This window comes from Carassius carassius, chromosome 6 (assembly GCF_963082965.1).
Source record: "Carassius carassius chromosome 6, fCarCar2.1, whole genome shotgun sequence".
Taxonomy (NCBI): domain Eukaryota; kingdom Metazoa; phylum Chordata; class Actinopteri; order Cypriniformes; family Cyprinidae; genus Carassius; species Carassius carassius.
In genome coordinates this window covers 20,024,815-20,048,552 of record NC_081760.1, presented here as the reverse complement: position 1 = coordinate 20,048,552, position 23,738 = coordinate 20,024,815, and the positions used below count along the sequence as shown (strand labels likewise).

At 37.4% G+C, this 23,738-nt stretch overlaps 1 protein-coding gene across 1 annotated transcript in view; it reads left to right on the top strand.

The window, feature by feature from the left end:
• Positions 1 to 23,738, top strand: part of LOC132142475 (male-specific lethal 3 homolog) — a 162,993-nt gene that overhangs the window by 93,662 nt on the left and 45,593 nt on the right. Inside the window, exons 10-12 of the mRNA XM_059552368.1 lie at positions 6,241 to 6,353; positions 19,859 to 19,958; positions 20,066 to 20,150. Coding sequence (XP_059408351.1) covers positions 6,241 to 6,353; positions 19,859 to 19,958; positions 20,066 to 20,150 — 298 coding nt within the window. The remainder of the gene's footprint in view (positions 1 to 6,240; positions 6,354 to 19,858; positions 19,959 to 20,065; positions 20,151 to 23,738) is intronic.

Here is a 23,738-nt window from a genome sequence, read left to right as displayed (position 1 = left end):
CTAACAGAATCTTCATCTTGAAAAAAGTGCAATGAAATGTATTTATATTATTAAACTTTCTGATGTTTAACAATATACTTGGATAACATGCTTTTCATCCACTTGAAAAATTACACTCATGCACAGTATCATCAGCTCATCTGTTCTCAAATCAGACATGTATGAAATAAATGGTTTTCAGTTCAGGGTAATGATGCCCTGAAAACCGATGAAACTAAAACTGGTTCTTGACTCGAGGACTAGAACCGCTTCAGCAATGTTATAAGTAGCTGAAATAAGCACAAATTTCATGGTATGTGAAAACATCTCAAGGACCCCAAAATCACCTCATATATTCACCTCATTCTCACTCATACATACATATATTCACAAACAGAGTATTTATCTGTAAATATTGGTCTAAACATTTTTAGACTATCTAATTGTCACAGTATTATTTTATATTGTATTGAACATTTAAAAACATTTAAATGCAATTAAATTAAAATTTTGTAAATGTTTCACTTCATTTCATGCAATTAGTCAGGAATTATAGGTCTGGAAATGTCAAATTTGTAAAATGTTAAGTTATGTCACAATAACAATTAATGCAAGTGATAAAAATTACTTAATCATCAGAAAGGATCTCCTCCACTGATTCAAAGTTTCTTCTTCTGAGGAAAATTCTGGCTTATTCATCACAGTGTGTCTTCTTCCAGAAACGAAAAATAGCCGAGATTAACTTGATGAATCTTCATGCTTTGTTTACAGAGGTGATGTGGGTGTTCACATGTTTGCCATCTCATGTGGATGATTACTGTATGAATAGAGTGTGCTGCACGTAGGAGTGATCACATTACAGATAATGAGCTCAGACGGAAAAGACTGGACCTAGCATTTCACACTACATTATCAGAGAATATTTATTTTTGACATGATTTACTTCATTTAAAAGTTGACACTTCAAGCTTTCCATAGATATATTTCTCATGTTTGTGTGTCATTTTGGAGTTTTGGTTCATTTTTGTGATGCATTTCAGAAAGAAAGGGCAGAAAGCACACCGTTTGTTTTCTTTATTTTACCAAACACAGCATTTTTATCAAAAAAATAAACTTGAATTTAATTGAATTTTGTTGATATTATGAGTATATTCAAATAAAACTAGACCCTTTACAGATTTTAACGATGTATGTCTCTTTAATCTTTATGATTAAAAAAATCATGCATATTGCCTTTATCAGGAAAAATGCCACCTTTTTCTTTTAAAAGAGATTAAAAGTGATCCGATATAGCCATTTTTAGAGCTTTTCTATAAGTAGAAGTACTTTCCCCTCCATTCAATATGAGAAACTAGTTCCCTTTCAATACTTCACTCGTATTGCGTCGAAGACGATATGGGAAAAAACCCCTTTTTCTCCTGAACTGAAGCCTTATTCAATCACACAGTGAAACTGCACGGCCATTGGTTCGTGCAGTTTTATTAAAACAAAGCAATGGCTCGGAAGTGGTGCTGCACGAACCTATGGCAGCAAAGCCCGCCAAAATGGGCGGGGGATCTGGCTATATATTGGCCGCTTCGCCACAGGAATTCAGATTTCTTCTCCTTCAGCGACGACTTCACAATGCTTCGCTGATCTCTGCTGAACTGCTCACCGTTGACACGCCTCGCACTGGAACGCAACTGCCGGTCCCCGCTGCAGCCATCCGGCGAGAGAGAGAGAGAGAGATTGAAAGAGCAAATTTCTCTTAAAGAGCCTTTGTACAGCGTTGTTGCAAATGCCGTCTCGTCATTGCAGCTCGTCCAGAGCCCCTCTCAGGGCTCAGGGTGAATCTTGCCAAGAGTTTGCTGTCTCTCAGCCAATGGATATCATTTCTGGGAACAGTGTTAGACTCCGTGACGATGAGGGCAATGATGGTGACGGAGCACGCTGCAACTCTACAGCGACTCACGGCCTCTTTCAAAATAGGTGCTTCTCACCCCATAAAAACATTCCAGAAGTTGCTGGGCCTTATGGCAGCAGCATCGCCCGGTGCTACGTATGCGCCCCCTCCAATATTGGCTGAAACCGCGTGTTCCACCTCATGCGTGGTCGAGGACACCTGAATATCAAGGTGAGTCAGGACTGCATTTTGGCCCTGACCCCTTGGATGAACTTGCAATGGATTGAACGGGGTGCCCCCGCTTGGTATGGTTTGCAGAAGGAAAGTGATTTCCACAGACGCGTCCAACAGAGGTTGGGGCGTGCTGTGTGAAGGGAAACCCGCTTTCGGCTGATAGTCAAAAGAGGAGAGCAGTCTTCACATCAACTGCCTCGAGATGATTGCAGTTCAGCAAGCCTTCCAGAGCTTCCTGTCAGACCTAAAGAGCCACCACCTTTCCTCAGCTGAATGAATCCACTCCTATTGGGTTTGTTTACATCTCTCAACCCCATGCTCTGGGCGGGGAGGAGGTCTCGCGATAATTTACCGCGAGAAGTGGAAAGTCTTGCTGGTGTCTGTGCCTGTCTCCAGCTCGTTTGAATCTGCCGTTTGCATGTTGTCTGGCCCCACTCCAACAATCATTGCTACTGTCTACCGCCCCCCTAAACTGATTAGCTGCTTTCCTCACCAATTTATCCTCTCTCTCGCCAAACATAATACTGCTGGGCGATTTCAATATCCATATGGACAATATCAATCTGCCTCTCACCAAAGACTTCACCTTATGCCTTGACAGTTTTGGATGTCCGCAACATATTACTTTTCCAACACACTGTAAAGGACATATTCTGGACTTAATCTGCTGCTCTGGTGTCATCCCTTCTGATCTTACAGCTGATGAACTCCCCATAACTGACCACTTTCTCCTCTCATTTACTGTGAAACTCACTCTATCCATATCTAAAATACCACGCCTTATTTCATTTCGGAATATAAAAAATATAAACCCCGCCACTCTCACTTCAAGTATTCACTCCTTCTGCCTCTCTGACACTCACAATCTATCCACCTCTGATGACCTCGTCTCTCATTACAACACTGGACTCCACAATATTCTTAATTCCCTTGCTCCGTTAAAAACCAAAACTGTTTCTTTTTTTGTCTCTGCCCCTTGGTTCACTTCCAATCTTCGTCTCATGAAAGCCAAAGGTCGGCAACTTGAACGTCTCTACAGAAAAACTGGTCTCACTATTCACAAAGAAATGTACAATAACCCTTGTAATAATAAAAACTCCATAATCATCGGGAAGGAGGAGGCGGGAACCGGCGGACAATCAAACGACGCTTTAATAATTCAAAATAAACACAAAACGGACCTCACGGACAACTGATGCACACAAAATAAAACCAAAACATAAAATAAAGTCCAGACCTGGTCCTCTCTCGTCCTTCACTGTCGTCGCTCCAGTTTTATATCCTTCCATCTCCTACGTGGGACTCGAGACCGGTGGTGGGTCGCAGGTGTCGCTGATTTCCCAATCACTCCACCGGCCTCACTCCTCGTTCCCACGTCCCTTGGCCCCGCCCCACTCGTCACAACCATATCTTACGTTATATGGACTCCATTGCTAGCACCAAAGCCAACTACTACTCTAGTTTAATCACTGCCAATAAAGGTTAATAATGTTCCTGTAGCTCAGTTGGTAGAGCATTGCGTTATCAAGCACAAGGTTGGGGGTTCGATTCCCCGGGAACACATGATAGGTAAAAATTGATCGCCTGATTGCACTGTGAGTCGCTTTGGATAAAAGCGTCAGCTAAATGCATAAATTTAATTTAAAATATTTTAATTTAGTTTAATTTTAAAGGAAACTCAGTTACTGTTTTCCCTACTTAACAATATCACCCAACCCCTCCCCCTCAATTGTATACAACCTCCTTCTGCAACTCCATTATGTCCTTCTTTACTGAAAAAAAATTAAAAACATCCACCAGCACCTTGAAACAATCCCTCACCTCAACATCTCAGCTGACTTTCAACCATTCACTCACTCATTCTCCTCCTTCCAGCTCCCCGCTATTTTAGAAATTACAGAACTCATCCGGAAAACCAAGCCATCTACTTGTCAACTTGATCCCCTCCCCACACAACTTGTTTAAGCCTGCCTTCCCTTCCTGATCCCCCTCATTTCTGCTATCATTCACTCCTCTCTCACCACTAGAACTGTCCCTACATCCTTCAAAACTGCCGCCATTACCCCAATTTTGAAAAAAACTGGTGCCGACCCCTCCAACTTCGATAACTTGCGTCCTATAATCCAATCTACCCTTCATCTCCAAAATCCTTGAAAAAACAGTTGCCTCTCAACTCCATTCTCACCTATCACATAATAACCTGTATGAACAGTTCCAGTCCGGTTTCCTCCCACTCCATAGCACTGAAACAGCACTTTATCAAAATCACCAACGACCTTCTTATGGCAGCTAATTCTGGACTCCTCACCATCCTCATTCTCCTCAACCCGAGTGCAGCCTTTGATACCATCCCCTCCCACTGTCCCTTCATGGGACCTGCCCACGGTACTGAGAGCCCTAAAGAGGGCCCCCTTTGAACCGCTACAGTTCATAGGCCTTAAGGCCCTGTCACTAAAGAATGCTCTGCTGTTGGCACTAGCGTCTGTTAAGTGTGTGGGCAATTTGCATGCACTCTGGATAACCCCTAATTGCCTAGAATTCGGGCCTAGCGACTCTAAGGTCGCCCTGAAACCAAGGCATGGCTATGTACCAAAGGTGCTCTCCACACCTTTTAGAGCACAAGTGGTCACTCTCTCTGCATTACAAAACACAGAGGATGATCGAGAGCTGAATCTGCTTTGCCCAGTGAGGGCTCTAAAAGTCTACATAGAGCGTTCTGCGCCGATAAGGCAATCAGAGCAGCTCGTTATATGCTTTGGAAACCGCACCAGAGGGCTACCGGTCTCAAAGCAAAGGCTTTCTAAGTGGATTGTGGATGCAATCCAGCCTAGTCTACTCTTCTTTTGGCCTGCAAAGCCAAACTCGCTGTCCACATTTGCTTGATTTTATAATCTAGATGTCCCGGCACTTCATGCTAGGGTACTTTGTGTAAAGGTCACCTTTTTGTTCCTCATTCGCATGCTCTTGGCCATTCTTTGCCCAAGACTCAAACTCTGCTTGTATGCACTCGCTCCCCTTGGTACTGAGGCGATACGAACATGGGATGATCAAGCTAGGCCAGACGTAACCTCGTTGAGCTTATTCTGCTCCTAGTTGCTATTGTCGTATCTTGGTATCACAGGTCAAGTATGATTGCATTGGTTGTCCCCCCTTCTTAGCATGGCCTAATTGAACTGGGTTCCCATAGCGTCTTCGATGCAGTACGAGTGAAGTATTGAAAGGGAACATACTTGGTTACTAACTTAACCTCGGTTCCCTGAAATACGGGTATGAGTACTGTGTTCCTTGCCATGCTAAAAGGCTGCACGACTCGGTCGTCGTTTCAGGCGAAATAACCTGAATTCCTGTGGCGAAGTGGCCAATATATAGCCAGATCCCCCGCCCATTTTGCCAGCTTCGCTGCCATAGGGTCGTGCAGCACCACTGCCAAGCTATTGGTTTGTTTTAATAACACTGCACAAACCAATGGCTGTGCAGTTTCACTGCGTGATTGAATAAGGCTTCAGTTCAGGAGAAAAAAAGGGGGTTTTCCCATAGCGTCTTCGCCACAGTACTCGTTCCCGTGTTTCAGGGAACCGAGGTTACATTAGTAATAGAGTACGTTTTGTTTATTTGGAATGTGTCAAGACTGTTTTCATTAATATTCTTTAAAAGTAAAATAGCAACCTTATCTAAAGTGCTAAAGAGAATCCATAGTTTCTGTTAAAACATCAAGTTTTTGATTCGCTGAGTTATTGAGACAAGTCAAGAACATTATTTAAAAAGCAGTCTTTTGTTGTAGAAGTGATGGTTCTACCATATTTGTAATGAGTTATGTTTGCTGCTGTAGCTCTCCATCATCACCAGTATGGGGTTTTGAAGTCGTCCAGGTCAAACCCTTTCCAGGGTCAGGACTGGGTTGAATGACTGACAGTGCACATGCTTGAGTGAAAGTAGAAATTTGTTTTTACATTCATAATGTTTTATCTTTTAATGATGATTGACTTGCAGCATTGACTGAAGTGCAGCAAATTCTTAGAACCAAACTGAATTAGGTTTGGTCTGTAGAGCTTATAGTTATATCTTTTATATATATGTAAGTTATATCTTTGTATATATATTTTTTTAATCTTGAAATTGCATATGTTTCTCTACTGCTTATCCAGAGACTCCTGTTCACAGTGGCTCATCCTCTCCTTTGCCTATGACACCCAGCAGGGATTGCACTGGAGGGCTTTTCTCAGGGCTGGAAACTCAGACGAACTACGAATTAAATGAGGTTAGTCCTAACCTTGGTGCAAGTCTTGCTTTTCAGTCAGTAGTTGAAAAGCCCTATTAGAATTTAAATATATCAAACCCATACTGTACTTATACATTTTGTAAAAAAAATGTTATGAATGGAATTAATGTGTTTTTTTTATTTATTTATATATATATATATATATATATATAAAACTAACTAGACTAGATTAAACTGTATACACATGGTGTTATATTGGTCACTCAAGACTATTTACTGGTTGGTTTTATTCAGCAATTTATTAATAGATTAAAAAAAAACTTTTCAAAGGATAAAATATTAATCTTTAAGATCTTAGATATGGCAATGTATTCAGTTGTATACGTACAGTAGCTGGACAGCCTAATTGGGCATTACCACCGCGCGTACCGCCGCCGCCGCGGTGCCGCGCTGGTAACTGTAATTCAGTTGCGTGTTAAAATCATTCACGAAACTACTGCCAGGTGGCTCAAAGGGACAGATTGCGAAATTAATGTAATTGTAAAATGAGATAAAAGAAGTAAAACAACAATAACATTATGATATAACATTAACATTAAAAACTGTACAATTTGTTAATTTCAAAATGTAGGATGGTCTTAGGCTACAGTCTACTAAACAAAAATTAAAAGAAGACCTTTACACAAAGGATCATATGCATGCTATTTTTATTAAACAGTAAATAAATATAAGGCCTATGTGTGTGTGTGTATATATATATATATATATATATATATATATATATATACATATATATATATATATATATATATATATATATATATATATATATATATACATATAACATTAGCACTTTGACATATTGTTATTTATGATTTTTTTCCATCGATACTGAAACACGCGTGAACTACACAGCCTATTTACCTCATGAATAATAGTTAAGCTTCAAATGGGCAACATCACGAACATGGAAACGTTTGGATTTCTCCCGAATGAGAAAGCCCAACCTTACCTTATGCTTAGCTTTAAATTATTATTTTTTTTGTTTTTTATTACTAAGCCTATATTATTATATACTGCAATTATATTTATCCATTAGAATTATATATTTTTAATTCTTGTTTTGTTCTGATAAATTTGTTAAATTTAAAGGATTTGTTGTAAAGTGAAGGGAACTAAAAATATCCTGTTGGTACATTATAACATTATTAGGCCAGCCCGTTATTATTTCTAAACGTAATATAATGCAACTTATACCTGACTTATATTTTTTTCCTCTCACAAACTCTGATTTATTTTTTAGCGTGTTTAAAAAAAAAACATGCAGCAACCGAAAATAGGTGATTAATCCGTGAAAATGAAACCTATTCACGACCTATTTTCCTCTGACAAACTTAATTTATTTTTTAGCGTGTTTAAAAAATAAAGAAAACATCCAGCAAATGAAAATAGGAGATTAATCCATTAAAATTTGTTACTCTGGGTTAACAGTAATTATAATTATTTTATACTTCAGAACAGAGCCTGGGCCTAATCTAGGCCTGGGCCTAATCTAGACTTCGTTCATCACATTCACTTCATGCGCTCTGGCACAGATCAGCCTCCCACGATGCTCAGCTGTGGACGATTTAAAAATGTTTGATATAAAGGTTGCTGTCCCATTTTATACAGGAATTGTTCATTTAAAAAAATCTAATTATATTGTTCGTTCTAATTATACAATTATATCTAATTATATAATGTTAAGACAAGTTCATTGAGGCTATTTAACATGCACTGTGACATTTTACCATTTTTTACTTATAAACTCCTTGAGAATTTAAAGTTAGTTTAATAGTATTTAAATTCAAGTTTTAAAAAAAGGTTTTAATTGCTTAAATTATTTTTATTAATTAATAATATGTTATCATGTTTATTCTTGTAGAAAATACGTGTTTATTCTTTAAGAAAATAAGGGGAAAAAATAAGGGAGGCTACAATTATTCCAAAGAATAAAATAAAATATAATAAAATAATGTCATTAAAAAATAACATTGGCCTGAGTAATTTTGACCATTATAGAATTGTGACTTTAAAGGTTAGTGATTTAGGAGATGAAAATACTGTGAAATTACTAATGGATTTTAGAGCATATAACAACTGAAGGTTTATGAAACATTAGCCAATAAAGCATTTTTTTTTAAACAACGGAACTTAAAGTTGTGAACTAAAATATTATTTCAACCATACAGCATGTGAATAAATAAAATGCATACTTATCATAAAATTTCATTATTCATAAAATGCATAACGTTTCTGTTGTTTGGATTTGTACTTCAATATAATGAGCTCCAAGTTTAAGAATAGCCCTAGACTAGTTTCTATTTTTTTCTCTCTCTCTCTCTCTCTCTCTCTCTCTCTCTCTCTCTCTCTCTCTCTATTTAACAGCATTAGCTCAATGAAATACGTCTTCCTTCCATTAGAATGAATGTTTTCCTGCCTTGCTAAATGTTGGGCTTGTGATCAATAAATTGTATTCACCTCAATCTGATTTAGTAAAGTCAAACCGCAGACAGTGAAGCTGCATCACTGAGCATGAGTCCCGTGATTCCGCTTGGTCTTAAAGCCTTCCACCAACACCCACGATCACAAATAACAATGATTTTCGTAAAATAATGAATAATTATTAATTGATGATTTGTTATTATCATTATGGTCTTGTGAAATTAATAATATGGGCTGCGAGAAAATAGTAGTGCTGCTGAGTGCAGGCATGTTTCAGCCCAGTAACACACCGTTACTCACAGCCAAAAAACAGACCGAATTCAGTTCAGCTGGAGGGGGTTGGATTTTTGGGGGTAGTTATGTATGATTTGTGGGGGTCGAGATAAAGGTGTGAATTGCTCTTTCATATGGACAGTGTCTTATGAGGCTTTCACTTGCTGAACTGGTTTATATAGGACTGTTGTTTTGGTTACAGACTAATAATGGTCTGCCCCCATGTAAGATTTTTCTAGTTCTAGTCTTTCGTTTGTTATATTCAACTAATCAGAGGTTTATATTAAATGTACATAATAAAATCTTAATACATCCCACGCTCAAGCACATGCATTAAGTTTGCAACAAAGCACATGCAGAAGTAGCCTAATAATTGTGAAAAATTAGACATTTTAATTATTTATTAATAAACAAATGTTTTCTTGTTGGCTGCAGGATGAAATTCACAGTGCTGGCTCTCTCCGACGAGAGAAATGCAACATTCACAGATTACACAATTTGTTTTCATTTAAAAAAACATTTCAAGCTTTCTGTAGATATATTTTAAATGTATGTGAGACACCACGATATTCTGTTAATTATAAAATTATAAATTCATTATCAGGAAAAAATTGAAGTGATGAGACGGCGCCTCCCTGTCATTAATGCACATTAATAATTTTTGCACAAACACTTGAATATGAGCATCATGGTTTTCACTTGCTCCAAGAGCGCTCCATCACAAGTACAATTCATGCCAACAGCCCATAATATAACTGCATATTCAGCAAGAATTCATGTTAAACATACAACCCGAATTCCGGAAAAGTTGGGACGTTTTTTAAATTTGAATAAAATGAAAACTAAAAGACTTTCAAATCACATGAGCAAATATTTTATTCACAATAGAACATAGATAACATAGCAAATGTTTAAACTGAGAAAGTTTACAATTTTATGCACAAAATGAGCTCATTTCAATTTTGATTTCTGCTACAGGTCTCAAAATAGTTGGGACGGGGCATGTTTACCATGGTGTAGCATCTCCTTTTCTTTTCAAAACAGTTTGAAGACGTCTGGGCATTGAGGCTATGAGTTGCTGGAGTTTTGCTGTTGGAATTTGGTCCCATTCTTGCCTTATATAGATTTCCAGCTGCTGAAGAGTTCGTGGTTGTCTTTGACGTATTTTTCGTTTAATGATGCACCAAATGTTCTCTATAGGTGAAAGATCTGGACTGCAGGCAGGCCAGGTTAGCACCCGGACTCTTCTACGACGAAGCCATGCTGTTGTTATAGCTGCAGTATGTGGTTTTGCATTGTCCTGGTGAAATAAACAAGGCCTTCCCTGAAATAGACGTTGTTTGGAGGGAAGCATATGTTGCTCTAAAACCTTTATATACCTTTCAGCATTCACAGAGCCTTCCAAAACATGCAAGCTGCCCATACCGTATGCACTTATGCACCCCCATACCATCAGAGATGCTGGCTTTTGAACTGAACGCTGATAACATGCTGGAAGGTCTCCCTCCTCTTTAGCCCGGAGGACACGGCGTCCGTGATTTCGAACAAGAATGTCAAATTTGGACTCGTCTGACCATAAAACACTATTCCACTTTGAAATAGTCCATTTTAAATTAGCCTTGGCCCACAGGACACGACGGCGCTTCTGGACCATGTTCACATATGGCTTCCTTTTTGCATGATAGAGCTTTAGTTGGCATCTGCTGATGGCACGGCGGATTGTGTTTACCGACAGTGGTTTCTGAAAGTATTCCTGGGCCCATTTATTAATGTCATTGACACAATCATGCCGATGAGTGATGCAGTGTCGTCTGAGAGCCCGAAGACCACGGGCATCCAATAAAGGTCTCCGGCCTTGTCCCTTACGCACAGAGATTTCTCCAGTTTCTCTGAATCTTTTGATGATGTTATGCACTGTAGATGATGAGATTTGCAAAGCCTTTGCAATTTGACGTTGAAGAACATTGTTTTTAAAGTTTTCCACAATTTTTTTTACGCAGTCTTTCACAGATTGGAGAGCCTCTGCCCATTTTTACTTCTGAGAGACTCTGCTTCTCTAAGACAAAGCTTTTATAGCTAATCATGTTACAGACCTGATATCAATTAACTTAATTAATCACTAGATGTTCTCCCAGCTGAATATTTTCAAAACTGCTTGCTTTTTTAGCCATTTGTTGCCCCCGTGCCAACTTTTTTGAGACCTGTAGCAGGCATTAAATTTTAAATTAGCTAATTAAGTGGATAAAAGTGTAAAATTTCTCAGTTTAAACATTTGCTACGTTATCTATGTTCTATTGTGAATAAAATATTGGCTCATGTGATTTGAAATTCCTTTAGTTTTCATTTTATTAAAATTTAAAAAAACATCCCAACTTTTCCGGAATTCGGGTTGTATTTAGCTATAGCTTGATCAGAAGGTTACAATGACTGCAAGAGTCGAGCGGGATGTTAAGAGTTTGTCTGTTTCTTTTACTGATTATTTTCGGGTTAAAGCATGATTTAAACAGATTCACATGCAATCGCTTTCACAATAATGCATTCAAACAATGTCAATGTCAATGTCACCTTTATTTATATAGCGCTTTAAACAAAATACATTGCGTCAAAGCAACTGAACAACATTCATTAGGAAAACAGTGTCAATAATGCAAAAATGATAGTTAAAGGCAGTTCATCATTGGATTCAGTTATGTAATCTCTGTTCAGTTAAATAGTGTCTGTGCATTTATTTGCAATCAAGTCAACGATATCGCTGTAGATGAAGTGTCCCCAACTAAGCAAGCCAGAGGCGACAGCGGCAAGGAACCGAAACTCCATCGGTGACAGAATGGAGAAAAAAACCTTGGGAGAAACCAGGCTCAGTTGGGGGGCCAGTTCTCCTCTGACCAGACGAAACCAGTAGTTCAATTCCAGGCTGCAGCAAAGTCCTGTGGTCTTGTCCTGGTGCTCCTCTGAGACAAGGTCTTTACAGGGGATCTGTATCTGGGGCTCTAGTTGTCCTGGTCTCCGCTGTCTTTCAGGGATGTAGAGGTCCTTTCTAGGTGCTGATCCAGCACCTGGTCTGGATACGTACTGGATCCGGGTGACTGCAGTGACCCTCTGATCTGGACACAGACTGGATCTGGTGGCCACGGTGACCTCGGAACAAGAGAGAAACAGACAAATATTAGCGTAGATGCCATTCTTCTAATGATGTAGCAAGTACATAGGTTGTTATGGGAAGTGTTTCCGGTTCCGGTTTACCTAATTAATGCAGCCTAAAAATCCTTTAACGGATTTGGATAATAAAAGCATATTAGTATGTTATGTGTATGCCAGGTTAAAGAGATGGGTCTTTAATCTAGATTTAAACTGCAAGAGTGTGTCTGCCTCCCGAACAATGTTAGGTAGGTTATTCCAGAGTTTGGGTGCCAAATAGGAAAAGGATCTGCCGCCTGCAGTTGATTTTGATATTCTAGGTATTATCAAATTGCCTGAGTTTTGAGAACGTAGCGGACGTAGAGGATTATAATGTAAAAGGAGCTCATTCAAATACTGAGGTGCTAAACCATTCAGGGCTTTATAAGTAATAAGCAATATTTTAAAATCTATGCGATGCTTGATAGGGAGCCAGTGCAGTGTTGACAGGACCGGGCTAATAAGGTCATACTTCCTGGTTCTAGTAAGAACTCTTGCTGCTCCATTTTGGACTAGCTGTAGTTTGTTTACTAAGCGTGCAGAACAACCACCCAATAAAGCATTACAATAATCTAACCTTGAGCTCATAAATGCATGGATTAACATTTCTGCATTTGACATTGAGAGCATAGGCCGTAATTTAGATATATTTTTGAGATGGAAAAATGCAGTTTTACAAATGCTAGAAATGTGGCTTTCTAAGGAAAGATTGCGATCAAGTAGCACACCTAGGTTCCTAACTGATGACGAAGAATTGACAGAGCAACCATCAAGTCTTAGACAGTGTTCTAGGTTATTACAAGCAGAGTTTTTAGGTCCTATAATTAACACCTCTGTTTTTTCAGAATTTAGCAGTAAGAAATTACTCGTCATCCAGTTTTTTATATCGACTATGCAATCCATTAGTTTTTCAAATTGGTGTGTTTCACCGGGCTGCGAAGAAATATAGAGCTGAGTATCATCAGCATAACAGTGAAAGCTAACACCATGTTTCCTGATGATATCTCCCAAGGGTAACATATAAAGCGTGAAGAGTAGCGGCCCTACTACTGAGCCTTGAGGTACTCCATACTGCACTTGTGATCGATAGGATACATCTTCATTCACTGCTACGAACTGATGGCGGTCATATAAGTACGATTTAAACCATGCTAATGCACTTCCACTGATGCCAACAAAGTATTCAAGTCTATGCAAAAGAATGTTGTGGTCAATTGTGTCAAACGCAGCACTAAGATCCAATAAAACTAATAGAGAGATACACCCACGATCAAATGATAAGAGCAGATCATTTGTAACTCTAAGAAGAGCAGTCTCAGTACTATGATACGGTCTAAATCCTGACTGGAAATCCTCACATATACCATTTTTCTCTAAGAAGGAATATAATTGTGTGGATACCACCTTTTCTAGTATCTTGGACAGAAAAGGGAGATTCGAGATTGGTCTATAATTAACTAGTTCTTTGGGGTCAAGTTGTGGTTTTTTGATGAGAGGCTTAATAACAGCCAGTTTGAAGGTTTTGGGGACATGTCCTAATGACAATGAGGAATTAATAATAGTCAGAAGAGGATCTATGACTTCTGGAAGCACCTCTTTCAGGAGCTTAGATGGTATAGGGTCTAACATACATGTTGTTGGTTTAGATGATTTAACAAGTTTATACAATTCTTCCTCTCCTATAGTAGAGAATGAGTGGAACTGTTCCTCAGGGGGTCTATAGTGCACTGTCTGATGTGATACTGTAGCTGACGGCTGAATGGTTGCAATTTTATCTCTAATAGTATCGATTTTAGAAGTAAAGTAGTTCATAAAGTCATTACTGCTGTGTTGTTGGGAAATGTCAACACTTGTTGAGGCTTTATTTTTCGTTAATTTAGCCACTGTATTGAATAAATACCTGGGGTTATGTTTGTTTTCTTCTAAAAAAGAAGAAAAGTAATCGGATCTAGCAGTTTTTAATGCTTTTCTGTAGGATGTTACTTTCCCGCCAAGCAATACGAAATACCTCTAGTTTTGTTATCTTCCAGCTGCGCTCCATTTTTCGTGCTGCTCTCTTTAGGGTGCGAGTATGCTCATTATACCATGGTGTCAAACTGTTTTCCTTAACCTTCCTTAAGCGTAAAGGAGCAACTTTATTTAAAGTGCTAGAAAAGAGAGAGTCCATAGTTTCTGTTACATCATCAAGTTGTTCTGAGGTTTTGGATATGCTAAGGAATTTAGTTACATCAGGAAGATAACTTAAAAAGCAGTCTTTTGTGTTAGAAGTGATGGTTCTTCCATACTTGTAACAAGAAGTAGAATTTACAATTTTGGCTATATGAATTTTGCAAAGAACTAAATAATGATCTGAGATATCATCACTTGGCTGAATAATTTCAACACCATCAACATCAATTCCATGTGACAGTATTAAATCTAGAGTATGATTTCAACAATGAGTAGGTCCTGAAACGTGTTGTCTAACACCAATAGAGTTCAGAATGTCTATAAATGCTGATCCCAATGCATCGTTTTCATTATCAACATGGATATTAAAATCACCAACTATTAAAACTTTATCTGCAGCCAGAACTAACTCGGATGTAAAATCACCAAACTCTTTAATAAAGTCTGTATGGTGCCCTGGTGGCCTGTATACAGTAGCCAGTACAAACATAACAGGGGATTTATCATTAACATCTGTTTCTTTGGATAATGTTATATGAAGTACCATTACTTCAAACGAGTTATACTTGAAGCCTGCCCTATGAGAAATCCTGAAAACGTTGTTATAAATTGAAGCAACACCTCCACCTTTGCCTTTTAGACGTGGCTCATGTTTATAACAGTAATCTTGGGGGGTGGACTCATTTAAAATAATGTAATCATCAGGTTTTAGCCAGGTTTCTGTCAAACAGAGTACATCTATATTATGATCAGTGATCATATTATTTACAAAAAGTGTTTTCGTAGAAAGGGATCTGATATTCAATAAGCCAAGCTTTATCATTTGTTTATCCATATTGCTTCTGTTTTTTATTTGTTGAACCTCAATTAAATTGTTAATCTTAACTTGGTTTGGACGTTTTTTGTATTTTCTAGTTCGGGGAACAGACACAGTCTCTATAGTGTGATATCTAGGTGAAAGAGTCTCTATGTGCTGAGAATTAACTGACCTCTGTGACGGGAGGCAGCTAGCAGACGGTCGGTTTAGCCAGTCTGTCTGCTTCCTGACCTGGGCCCCAGTTAGTCAAGTATAAACACTAAGACTATTTGCCATATTTCTAGAGAGAAGAGTGGCGCCACCCCAGGAGGGATGAAGACCATCTCTTTTAAACAGGTCAGGTCTGCCCCAAAAGCTCGTCCAATTGTCTATGAAACCTATGTTATTCTGTGGGCACCACTTAGACATCCAGCCATTGAGTGATGGCAATCTGCTATGCATCTCATCACCACGGTAAGCAGGGAGGGGACCAGAGCATATTACAGTGTCTGACATTGTGCTTGCAAGTTCACACACCTCTTTAATGTTATTTTTAGTGATCTCCGACTGGCGAAGTCGAACATCATTAGCGCCGGCATGAATAACAATCTTACTGTATTTACGTTTAGCATTAGCCAGCACTTTTAAATTTGCCAAGATGTCAGGCGCTCTGGCTCCCGGTAAACATTTGACTATGGTGGCTGGTGTCTCTATATTCACGTTCCGTACGATTGAATCACCAATAACTAGAGCACTTTCATCAGGTTTCTCAGTGGGTGCATCACTGAGTGGGGAGAACCTGTTTAATGTTTTGATCGGAACAGAAGAGCGGTGTTTTGACCCACGACTACGCTGCCTCACCGTCACCCAGTTGCCCTGCTGCTGGGGCTCTGTTTCCATTTTTACTGTCCTCAATTAAAGTTTGGATGCGTGTCTCTAATTCTGAAATCTTCTCTGTCAGCCTAACTATTTCCCTGCATTTATCACATGTGAATCCCTCATCAGCGACAGAGATAGATAAACTGTACATGTGGCAAGAGGTGCAAGAAACAATGATAGGAGAAGCCATTACTCACCGTGCTTGATGAAAATTCTTACTGCGGTTGTTTGATGAACTTGTGAAAAACACTTTAAAAAACAGAGAGTGATAGTAAGATAAAGATTCTAGAGAAAAAAATAAAATAAAAACAGCTGCACGGAGCTACAATTTGCTACAGAAGGCCAACAGGAAGTAGAGAAAACACTGTCCAACAGCGACACCTGCAGGCAGGAGGGGAGATATCAAATGTAATCTTACTGTGCTACTACATTATCAGCATGCTATCTGATTTTGAAATCTTGAAGAAATTAATCGATCTGTTTAGATAAAATAACTGACAAAAATGTACTGTTATTTTCATCACAAACAAAATTTTCACAACAGAAAGCAGTAATTAAAGATGTAATGCTTACAATGTTATTAGTTTGGCATGTGATATAGGGAAAAAAGTTTACACAAAATAGCTTAAGCCACTTTGAAACTCTCCAGTTATTTTTTTTTATTATTATTATTTTATAGGCTACGTTATGAACACAACATTTCAAACATTCTGAAATACTTTATCCACGGAGTGAAGGTGGAGCGTGTTTCTGGTATCAGTGCGCGCGGAGGGGAAGTTGTTGCTGCTCACAGACTCTGCTGCGAGTGAGAGACGTTTCACCCAAAGAAATGAAGACGACCGCGGGAACACAAGCACAGCACATCTGCCAAAAATCAACCTACAGCAATGCTCGTTGATCGACTCGCCAAGCTTTACTTTTGTAGGTTGCATGGCAGTAAATAATTCGATGACCATGCAGTCAATACAGATATTTAATAAAAACATTAAAACAAGCAGGGATGTCAAATAAAACAATAAAAAACGCACGCCAGGTCTACACCGGACACAAGTGGGGTGATCCAATAAAAGACAACAGAACACAGTGATGGATACACTGGACACGATCCCCATCAGTGAACTGATGCTCGTTCTGTTTATGACAAAATGTTCTGACACTGTGTTAGATGATTTGACACTATAGTGTGATGTCATCAAGTTTAGACACACTTTTCGCTGTGGGGCACGGATGACAACTCTCGTGTCTGGTGTAGACACACAGAAAGTGTCTGCTCTATTTACAAATAAGTTCTATAAGAAAAAAAAAAAAACTTAACCAGTGCCATAACGAGATGGAAATATAAACTAGAAAATATATTAACAGGTCCTCCGTCCATGACACTGACTCACTGCTGAGCTGCCAGTTTTAATCTTAACAGCTCTTAAAGCTGAGTGGATGGTTAGATGCATGATGGGCTAGTATTAAATAAATAAATAAATAAATAAAAATAAAGGTCTTTCCAGCATTAAGGTAATAACATTACTGTTTTTTTTAATCATCTTGTTGCAGTTATAAATTTGACTGCTAAATGAATGATAAAGAACTATATTATAACTTGTTTTGTAAAATTTCTTCGTCATTTGAATATTGATTTAAAAATCGGTTTAAATCATAAATCAGATTTTTTTTTTTCTAAAATAAAAAAAAAAATGGGATTTTTTTTTTTTTGGCCATATGCTATTGCCCTACTAAGCAAGTAAAGAAGGCTCCCTTTAAAGACAGTTACATGAGTAGTTACACAAGTATGTTGACACAAAATAAAACCTTGTAACAATAGAGCAGCTCTCTAAACTCTGATGGTGCCAAGATAGCTTAAATCTGTTAAGAATATTATTAGGTTTTGCTGTCGTGTCGAAATTGGTATTGAGAGTTATTCTGGTATTAATTCTTCCTATTTTGATATTGTGACAAGCTTAGCTGCACCAATCTCTGCACTTCTCTGCAATTCTCTCTTTTTGTATGCTTGCACTGTTAAGAGATGTAGGATCTTTACTTAAAGAGATGGTTCACCCAAAAATGCAAATTTGCTCAGGCTATCCAAGATGTAGGTGACTTTTTATTTTCTCGAGTAGAACAAATAGAAAATTTTTAGCAGAAACGAGTTCTAGCTGATTCATAAAATTCAAGTCATTGGCTGCCCCATTTTGTGAATAAAAAAGCATGCCAACGAACATTTATACCTGTGGCTCCTGACAATATATATTGAGGTCTGGTGACGTGGAAATATTGGTCTGTGCAAAAAAAACCTGAACATTAGTTACAACATTATTACCTGTAATACATAGCCTCAGTTAAACAGTCCAGAAACAGTTTATGGATCAAGCAGCACAGCTACAAGTTACTCCATCAAAAGTCACGTTTGGACATGCCTGAGATGCACTCTGGCTCAAATGAACTAAAATACTGGCATATATGACCTGATGACGGTGTTTTTTACTAATTCTTTCAGCTCTCCAGTTCCTCCAACAGTACACTGAACTGAGAAAAGAGTTCAGACCCATGCTGAAAACCGATAAGCTAGTAATATTTTCATGTGTGAACCAAGCATTTGAATGAAGGGTGAAATTAAATTTTTTATAGTTTCCCATAGTTCATGTAAAAAGGTGAGCTTATTAAAACAAGTTTATTTAATTTATCTACTTTAGACATGTAAAACATCAGTTCTTCACATCATTATTGCATGCTATATTATGTAGTTGTGTTATTATGCGAACTGGTGAATTAACTAGGGATGCGGCGATCCAATATCAAAATCGGGTATCGGCTCTGATATTGCCATTTTTCTCAGACTGGGTATCGGTCAGAGAGGGCCGATCCAAATCCAAGATTTTTTTCTTTTTGGATTGTGCAAAATATTCTGTGTTACTTCTGAAGCCATACAAAAGCTTAATGTGAGCTACATATGAATATTTAAGTCCTTATATTAAAGTTAGCACACAATTATTGAGCACTGATTTTTCTATAATAATATTTGCTGCTGAATTATCCACTAACCTAGTTTATGATTGTTTTTTGTCATAGATTATGAATTTGCATAGGCCTATATTTTTTCATATTAATTGTTTCTTTTATTTTTCTTTATTATGAAGTAGTCTAGTAGATTGTGTTGAATGATCATCAATTCCACACACAGAGCTATATAAATTCTGCATTTATTTAAACGGGTAAAAAAACTTCACTGGTATTGGATAGGTATCTGTATCGGCCAATACTGAACCCAATTGTTATTGGAATCGGTATCGGAGCCAAAAAAGGCAGATCGGAGCATCCCTACAATTAACCCTGTTCATTGAAGCAAACTGCCTTAAAGAAACAGTTTACCTGAAAGACTATTATTTCTCTGTTGCCTAAGGCTATGGTTTACAGGTAATAATGTTGTAAATAAGTTCAGTTTTTTGCACAAACCAATCGTTTTGCTTCATAAGACGTCAGGAGCCTTAGGTATTAATTTTGTGTTCCTTGATATATTTTTTTTATTATTCTATAAAAGGGGCAGTCACTGATTTGCATTGTATGAATCACCACGGTTTAAGCTAAAAATCATCTTTACTGTTCTACTCAAGGAAAAAAAGTCACCTATGCCTTGAATGGTTTGAGGGTGAGTAAATTAACAGTAAATTAAACTTTTTAGGTGAACTCTCCCTTTAACATGCTCTAATGCAATACCATTTGTATGCCAAAAAAATTGCTCAATATATTGATACACCACTAATGTGATTGTCTTGAGGTTCTGAGCTGGAGACTGACGCCAGATAATTACCCTCAGAGTGACCAGCTTCCCCCTCCTTCTTACCTCTATGGCGCTCAGCACCTGCTTCGGCTATTTGGTGAATATCATCTTTTTATTTATATTTAAAAATGTTGTCATAAATTAAAGATATAATACTTTAATTTTTAAGTCTTACATTTTTATTTTATTTCTTTTTTTTTTCAGTTAAACTTCCAGAAATCTTGAGGAAGATGCACATACCAGAAAAGAACCTGAGTGCACTAGTGAAACACTTCGAGCTTTTTCTCAGGTACAGATTTCTTTTATCATTGCATGTACATGATTAACTTGAATGGACATAAATACCTGATGCAAGATATATGTTTGAGAGGGTGTTGTAAATCATTGTTTTGTAGTTTCAAGTTGATCATGCTGATAGAGAACACAATTTAATACTTTGGTGACTGTAATGTTGCCATTTTAAGCTGTCCTCTGGACAAAGAAAAATGGGAGAGATAAAACTTATATTAATTATGTTTTATATCGTTTTTTTTTTCAAGAGGTCTCGTATCTACTCAAGTATATAAGAAAGATTCTAAGATACAACCATAGAAATATGGTCCTCAATGAAGCCCAAGTCCACAAAGTTAGGACTGGGGTACATTCCAATTATGAAAGTTAGAAGGAAAGATGCAATGTGTTCCAAATTTTAATGCACGTTATATATCAGTAGAATTTCAGTAAAATAAGCATTCGGTTTTTAGTTTTTCAACGAGTGTTTTTTTTTTTTTAAACAAAGTACTTGTTTGTTTATCGATCTTGGACAGGTTTTTTAAATGGTTTGCCAGGTCTTCTTGAGTCTTCTTTAAAGGTTTATCAGATGAAAATCCGAATTTTTCTTTGTTTAAGTGCTATAATTGAGTTTCTGGTGCATTTACCAACTCATTAATCTGCACGTTTCCACCCAATGCCGCTCATCCAACATTGTTGTTAGCTACAGTGGAGTACTTGTTCTGACGCCGTGGCAAATGTTTGCGGAACTTGCTAAATGTTCTGTCATTGGCTGCCCAGACGAACAAAAATCATTATTTAGAGTCCCAGCCTCAGAGGAGGCAAGAGAGGAGTGGATTTAATTTATTTTTAGTGGAAATCCCGGAAGGGGGTGGGGGTGCACAGTAACTCATCATTTAAGGAGACATACACCAAAACAGGTTGGTGTGAGCAGAGCTGTTTTTAACCAGGCAAAAAGGTTTTTTTGAGCAAAATATGTTGCAGACCTTTCATGAAGACCTTATTAAATCATGCCAACTTGTGTAAAATGTTCATCTGATGAGCCCTTTAATCCTCTGGAGTCGATTCACAAGTATACGCGTTATGAGGCATTTTCTCCTGATAACCCTGAAAAGAACTTAAATTACACTTTTAGTTTTGATCGTACAGATAAGAGCAATACATCAATCGAATCTGTAAAGGGTCTACTTTTTTTGTAAACAGACATAACAACAAAACTTGGTACATTTATAAAATAAAGATAACAAACAAGGTGTGCTGTCTCCAGCCTTTGTCTGCAGTGATCTTCATTTAGAAACGCATCATTAAAATAAGCTGTAACTGTGAATACTCAACGAAGAGACATGAGAGATATATCTATAGAAAGCTTGACATGTCTACTTTTAAACTAAACAAGTGCTACCAGAAACGAAATATTCTGTGATGAAGTAATCCATATGAAAACAATGCAATGTCCAGTCTTTCACATCTCCCTTCATTATATCTAATGTGACCACGCGCTGAACACGCTATTGAGATGATAATGTTTCACTGAAGCGCGCGGCTTGTAAATGCCCATACAACAGAAAACAAAGCAGCGAGACTGTTCAAGTTTTTTTTTTTATTTAACTGTTTGCTTCGCAATGAGAGGAATAAGACATAATTCACCCCAAGAAGATGTGATGAGGATTACCTCAGGATTTGAGATTTGGATTTCCTCAGAAAAAAGAATGAATCACTTTATTCAGCAGAGATGAAAATGAGTATGTCTCTTTTTATTTATTTATATACTTGTATTAGGTTTCACATAAAGTGTAAACATTTGACTAGTTAGACTTTTTCCAAACTATTATTCCTGACTAAATTTATAATCAAGTGAAACATTATGAAGTTTTAATAATATACACTATACCATACAAAAGCTTGATGTAAATAATATAAATGTAATAAATAAATGTAACTGTAACAAATGTCACAGAAAATACTGTTCTTTCAATTAATAAAAAAAAAACTGAAAAAATATTCTCAGCTCTTTTCCACATTAATAATAATAATAACAAAAGGTTTTTTTTTTTTTTTTTGTAGAAAATCTGGAGTAATGATGCTAAAAATTCAGCTTTGAAAGTCAGCTTTGATTGTTCCTAATAAACTGTTTAACTGCACTCGCAAGTTAATATTAAATTATTTTGTGGGATAATTAAATATATTCTGAATAAACTACAAACATAAAAATCTAGACATTTATTTTGTCCTCACATTCTTTCTTGTAACTCTTCCCTCTCAGTCATAAACCTGACTGAAAAGCTCATTATGCAGCTAATTATGCTTTATGTCTTTGTCTTCTCAGGTGTAAATCACAACAAAATGCTGATAGTTCACGCCCTCTCACCTAGACCCTTTCTACACAAAAAGTGTCTTAGAAAATTTAAATCAATATGTTTTCTGTGAGTGAATAAACAAGATGATTTTCATATAATTTAGAAATAAAAATTCTAGGCTACAAGATCCAGTTCTCAAAAGTCCCGGGAACCGATGTTCTGTATGTGTTTTATGGCCTTATTCAAGTGATTTAACATTTTTAGTTTTTCACTAACCATGCATAAAAAATGTTTTCTCAAAACGCAATCATGTACATACATGCTGCTCATATTATTATAGCCCAGTTTGTGCTGATTACAATGGTATTAAACTTAAGCCATTTAGATGTTTATAAGCAAATGAAACAAGCACAAATGTCAGGGCATGACAAATCTTCTCCAGGCCCCAAAAATACCCTTAGACCTCAGAGGGTTAAGCCTGCTTGGAAAGGTTGTTCCATCCATATTATTAAAGGGGTCATATAATGCTACATGAACTTTTACAAGCGGTTTGAACTGAAATGTGTGTTGGCAGTGTGATAAAACCCTATAATATCATCACCCTATAATGATAAAAATCCACCGTGTTTTTCTTTTTTTTTTTTTTTTTTTTTTTGTAATCTAGTTAAATGTTTTCCCCTTTCTCAAATTGAGCCGTCTGACCTCCCATGATTGTCTGATTGACAGCAGCGCTTCAGCACAGACTGGACTTGTCTTACCTCAGTGAGCCGTCATCAGTCCGAGATGCAGAAAAGCATGACTCCTAAGTGATTGAGGTGTTTTGTTGTTGAATGTAATAATGAACATACCAGTAGTCATTTACTCCTGCCATCTGAGCGACTGAAATCGCAGAGGATTAACTTATGTTTGGATCTGAAAGAAATGCGCCCTTGATCTACTTAAATGTGTTTGTTCGCGTAATTCATGATCCAGCCTCCAGCAGTGAGTATAATGTATTTAAATGAATCATTGCAAATCGCATTTTCTAATAATGTGCTAATTAGCAAGTTTCACTATGAATGTGGCTAAAGTAAACAGTCTCTCAGAGAGCAAATGGAAGAGAGGGATGGGGTCAGCAGAGCTCATTAGCATTAAAGAAGTATTCCACAAACCAGCGTGTTTTGAAAAGAGCTGTTTTTACAGGGTAAAAAAAATGTTTTTTACACTACCATTGAGAAATTTTAAACAAACTATCTTACAGACTTTTCATTAAGACCCTGAAGAATCATATCAACTTGCGGAAAATGGGCATTATATGACCCCTGCAAGCA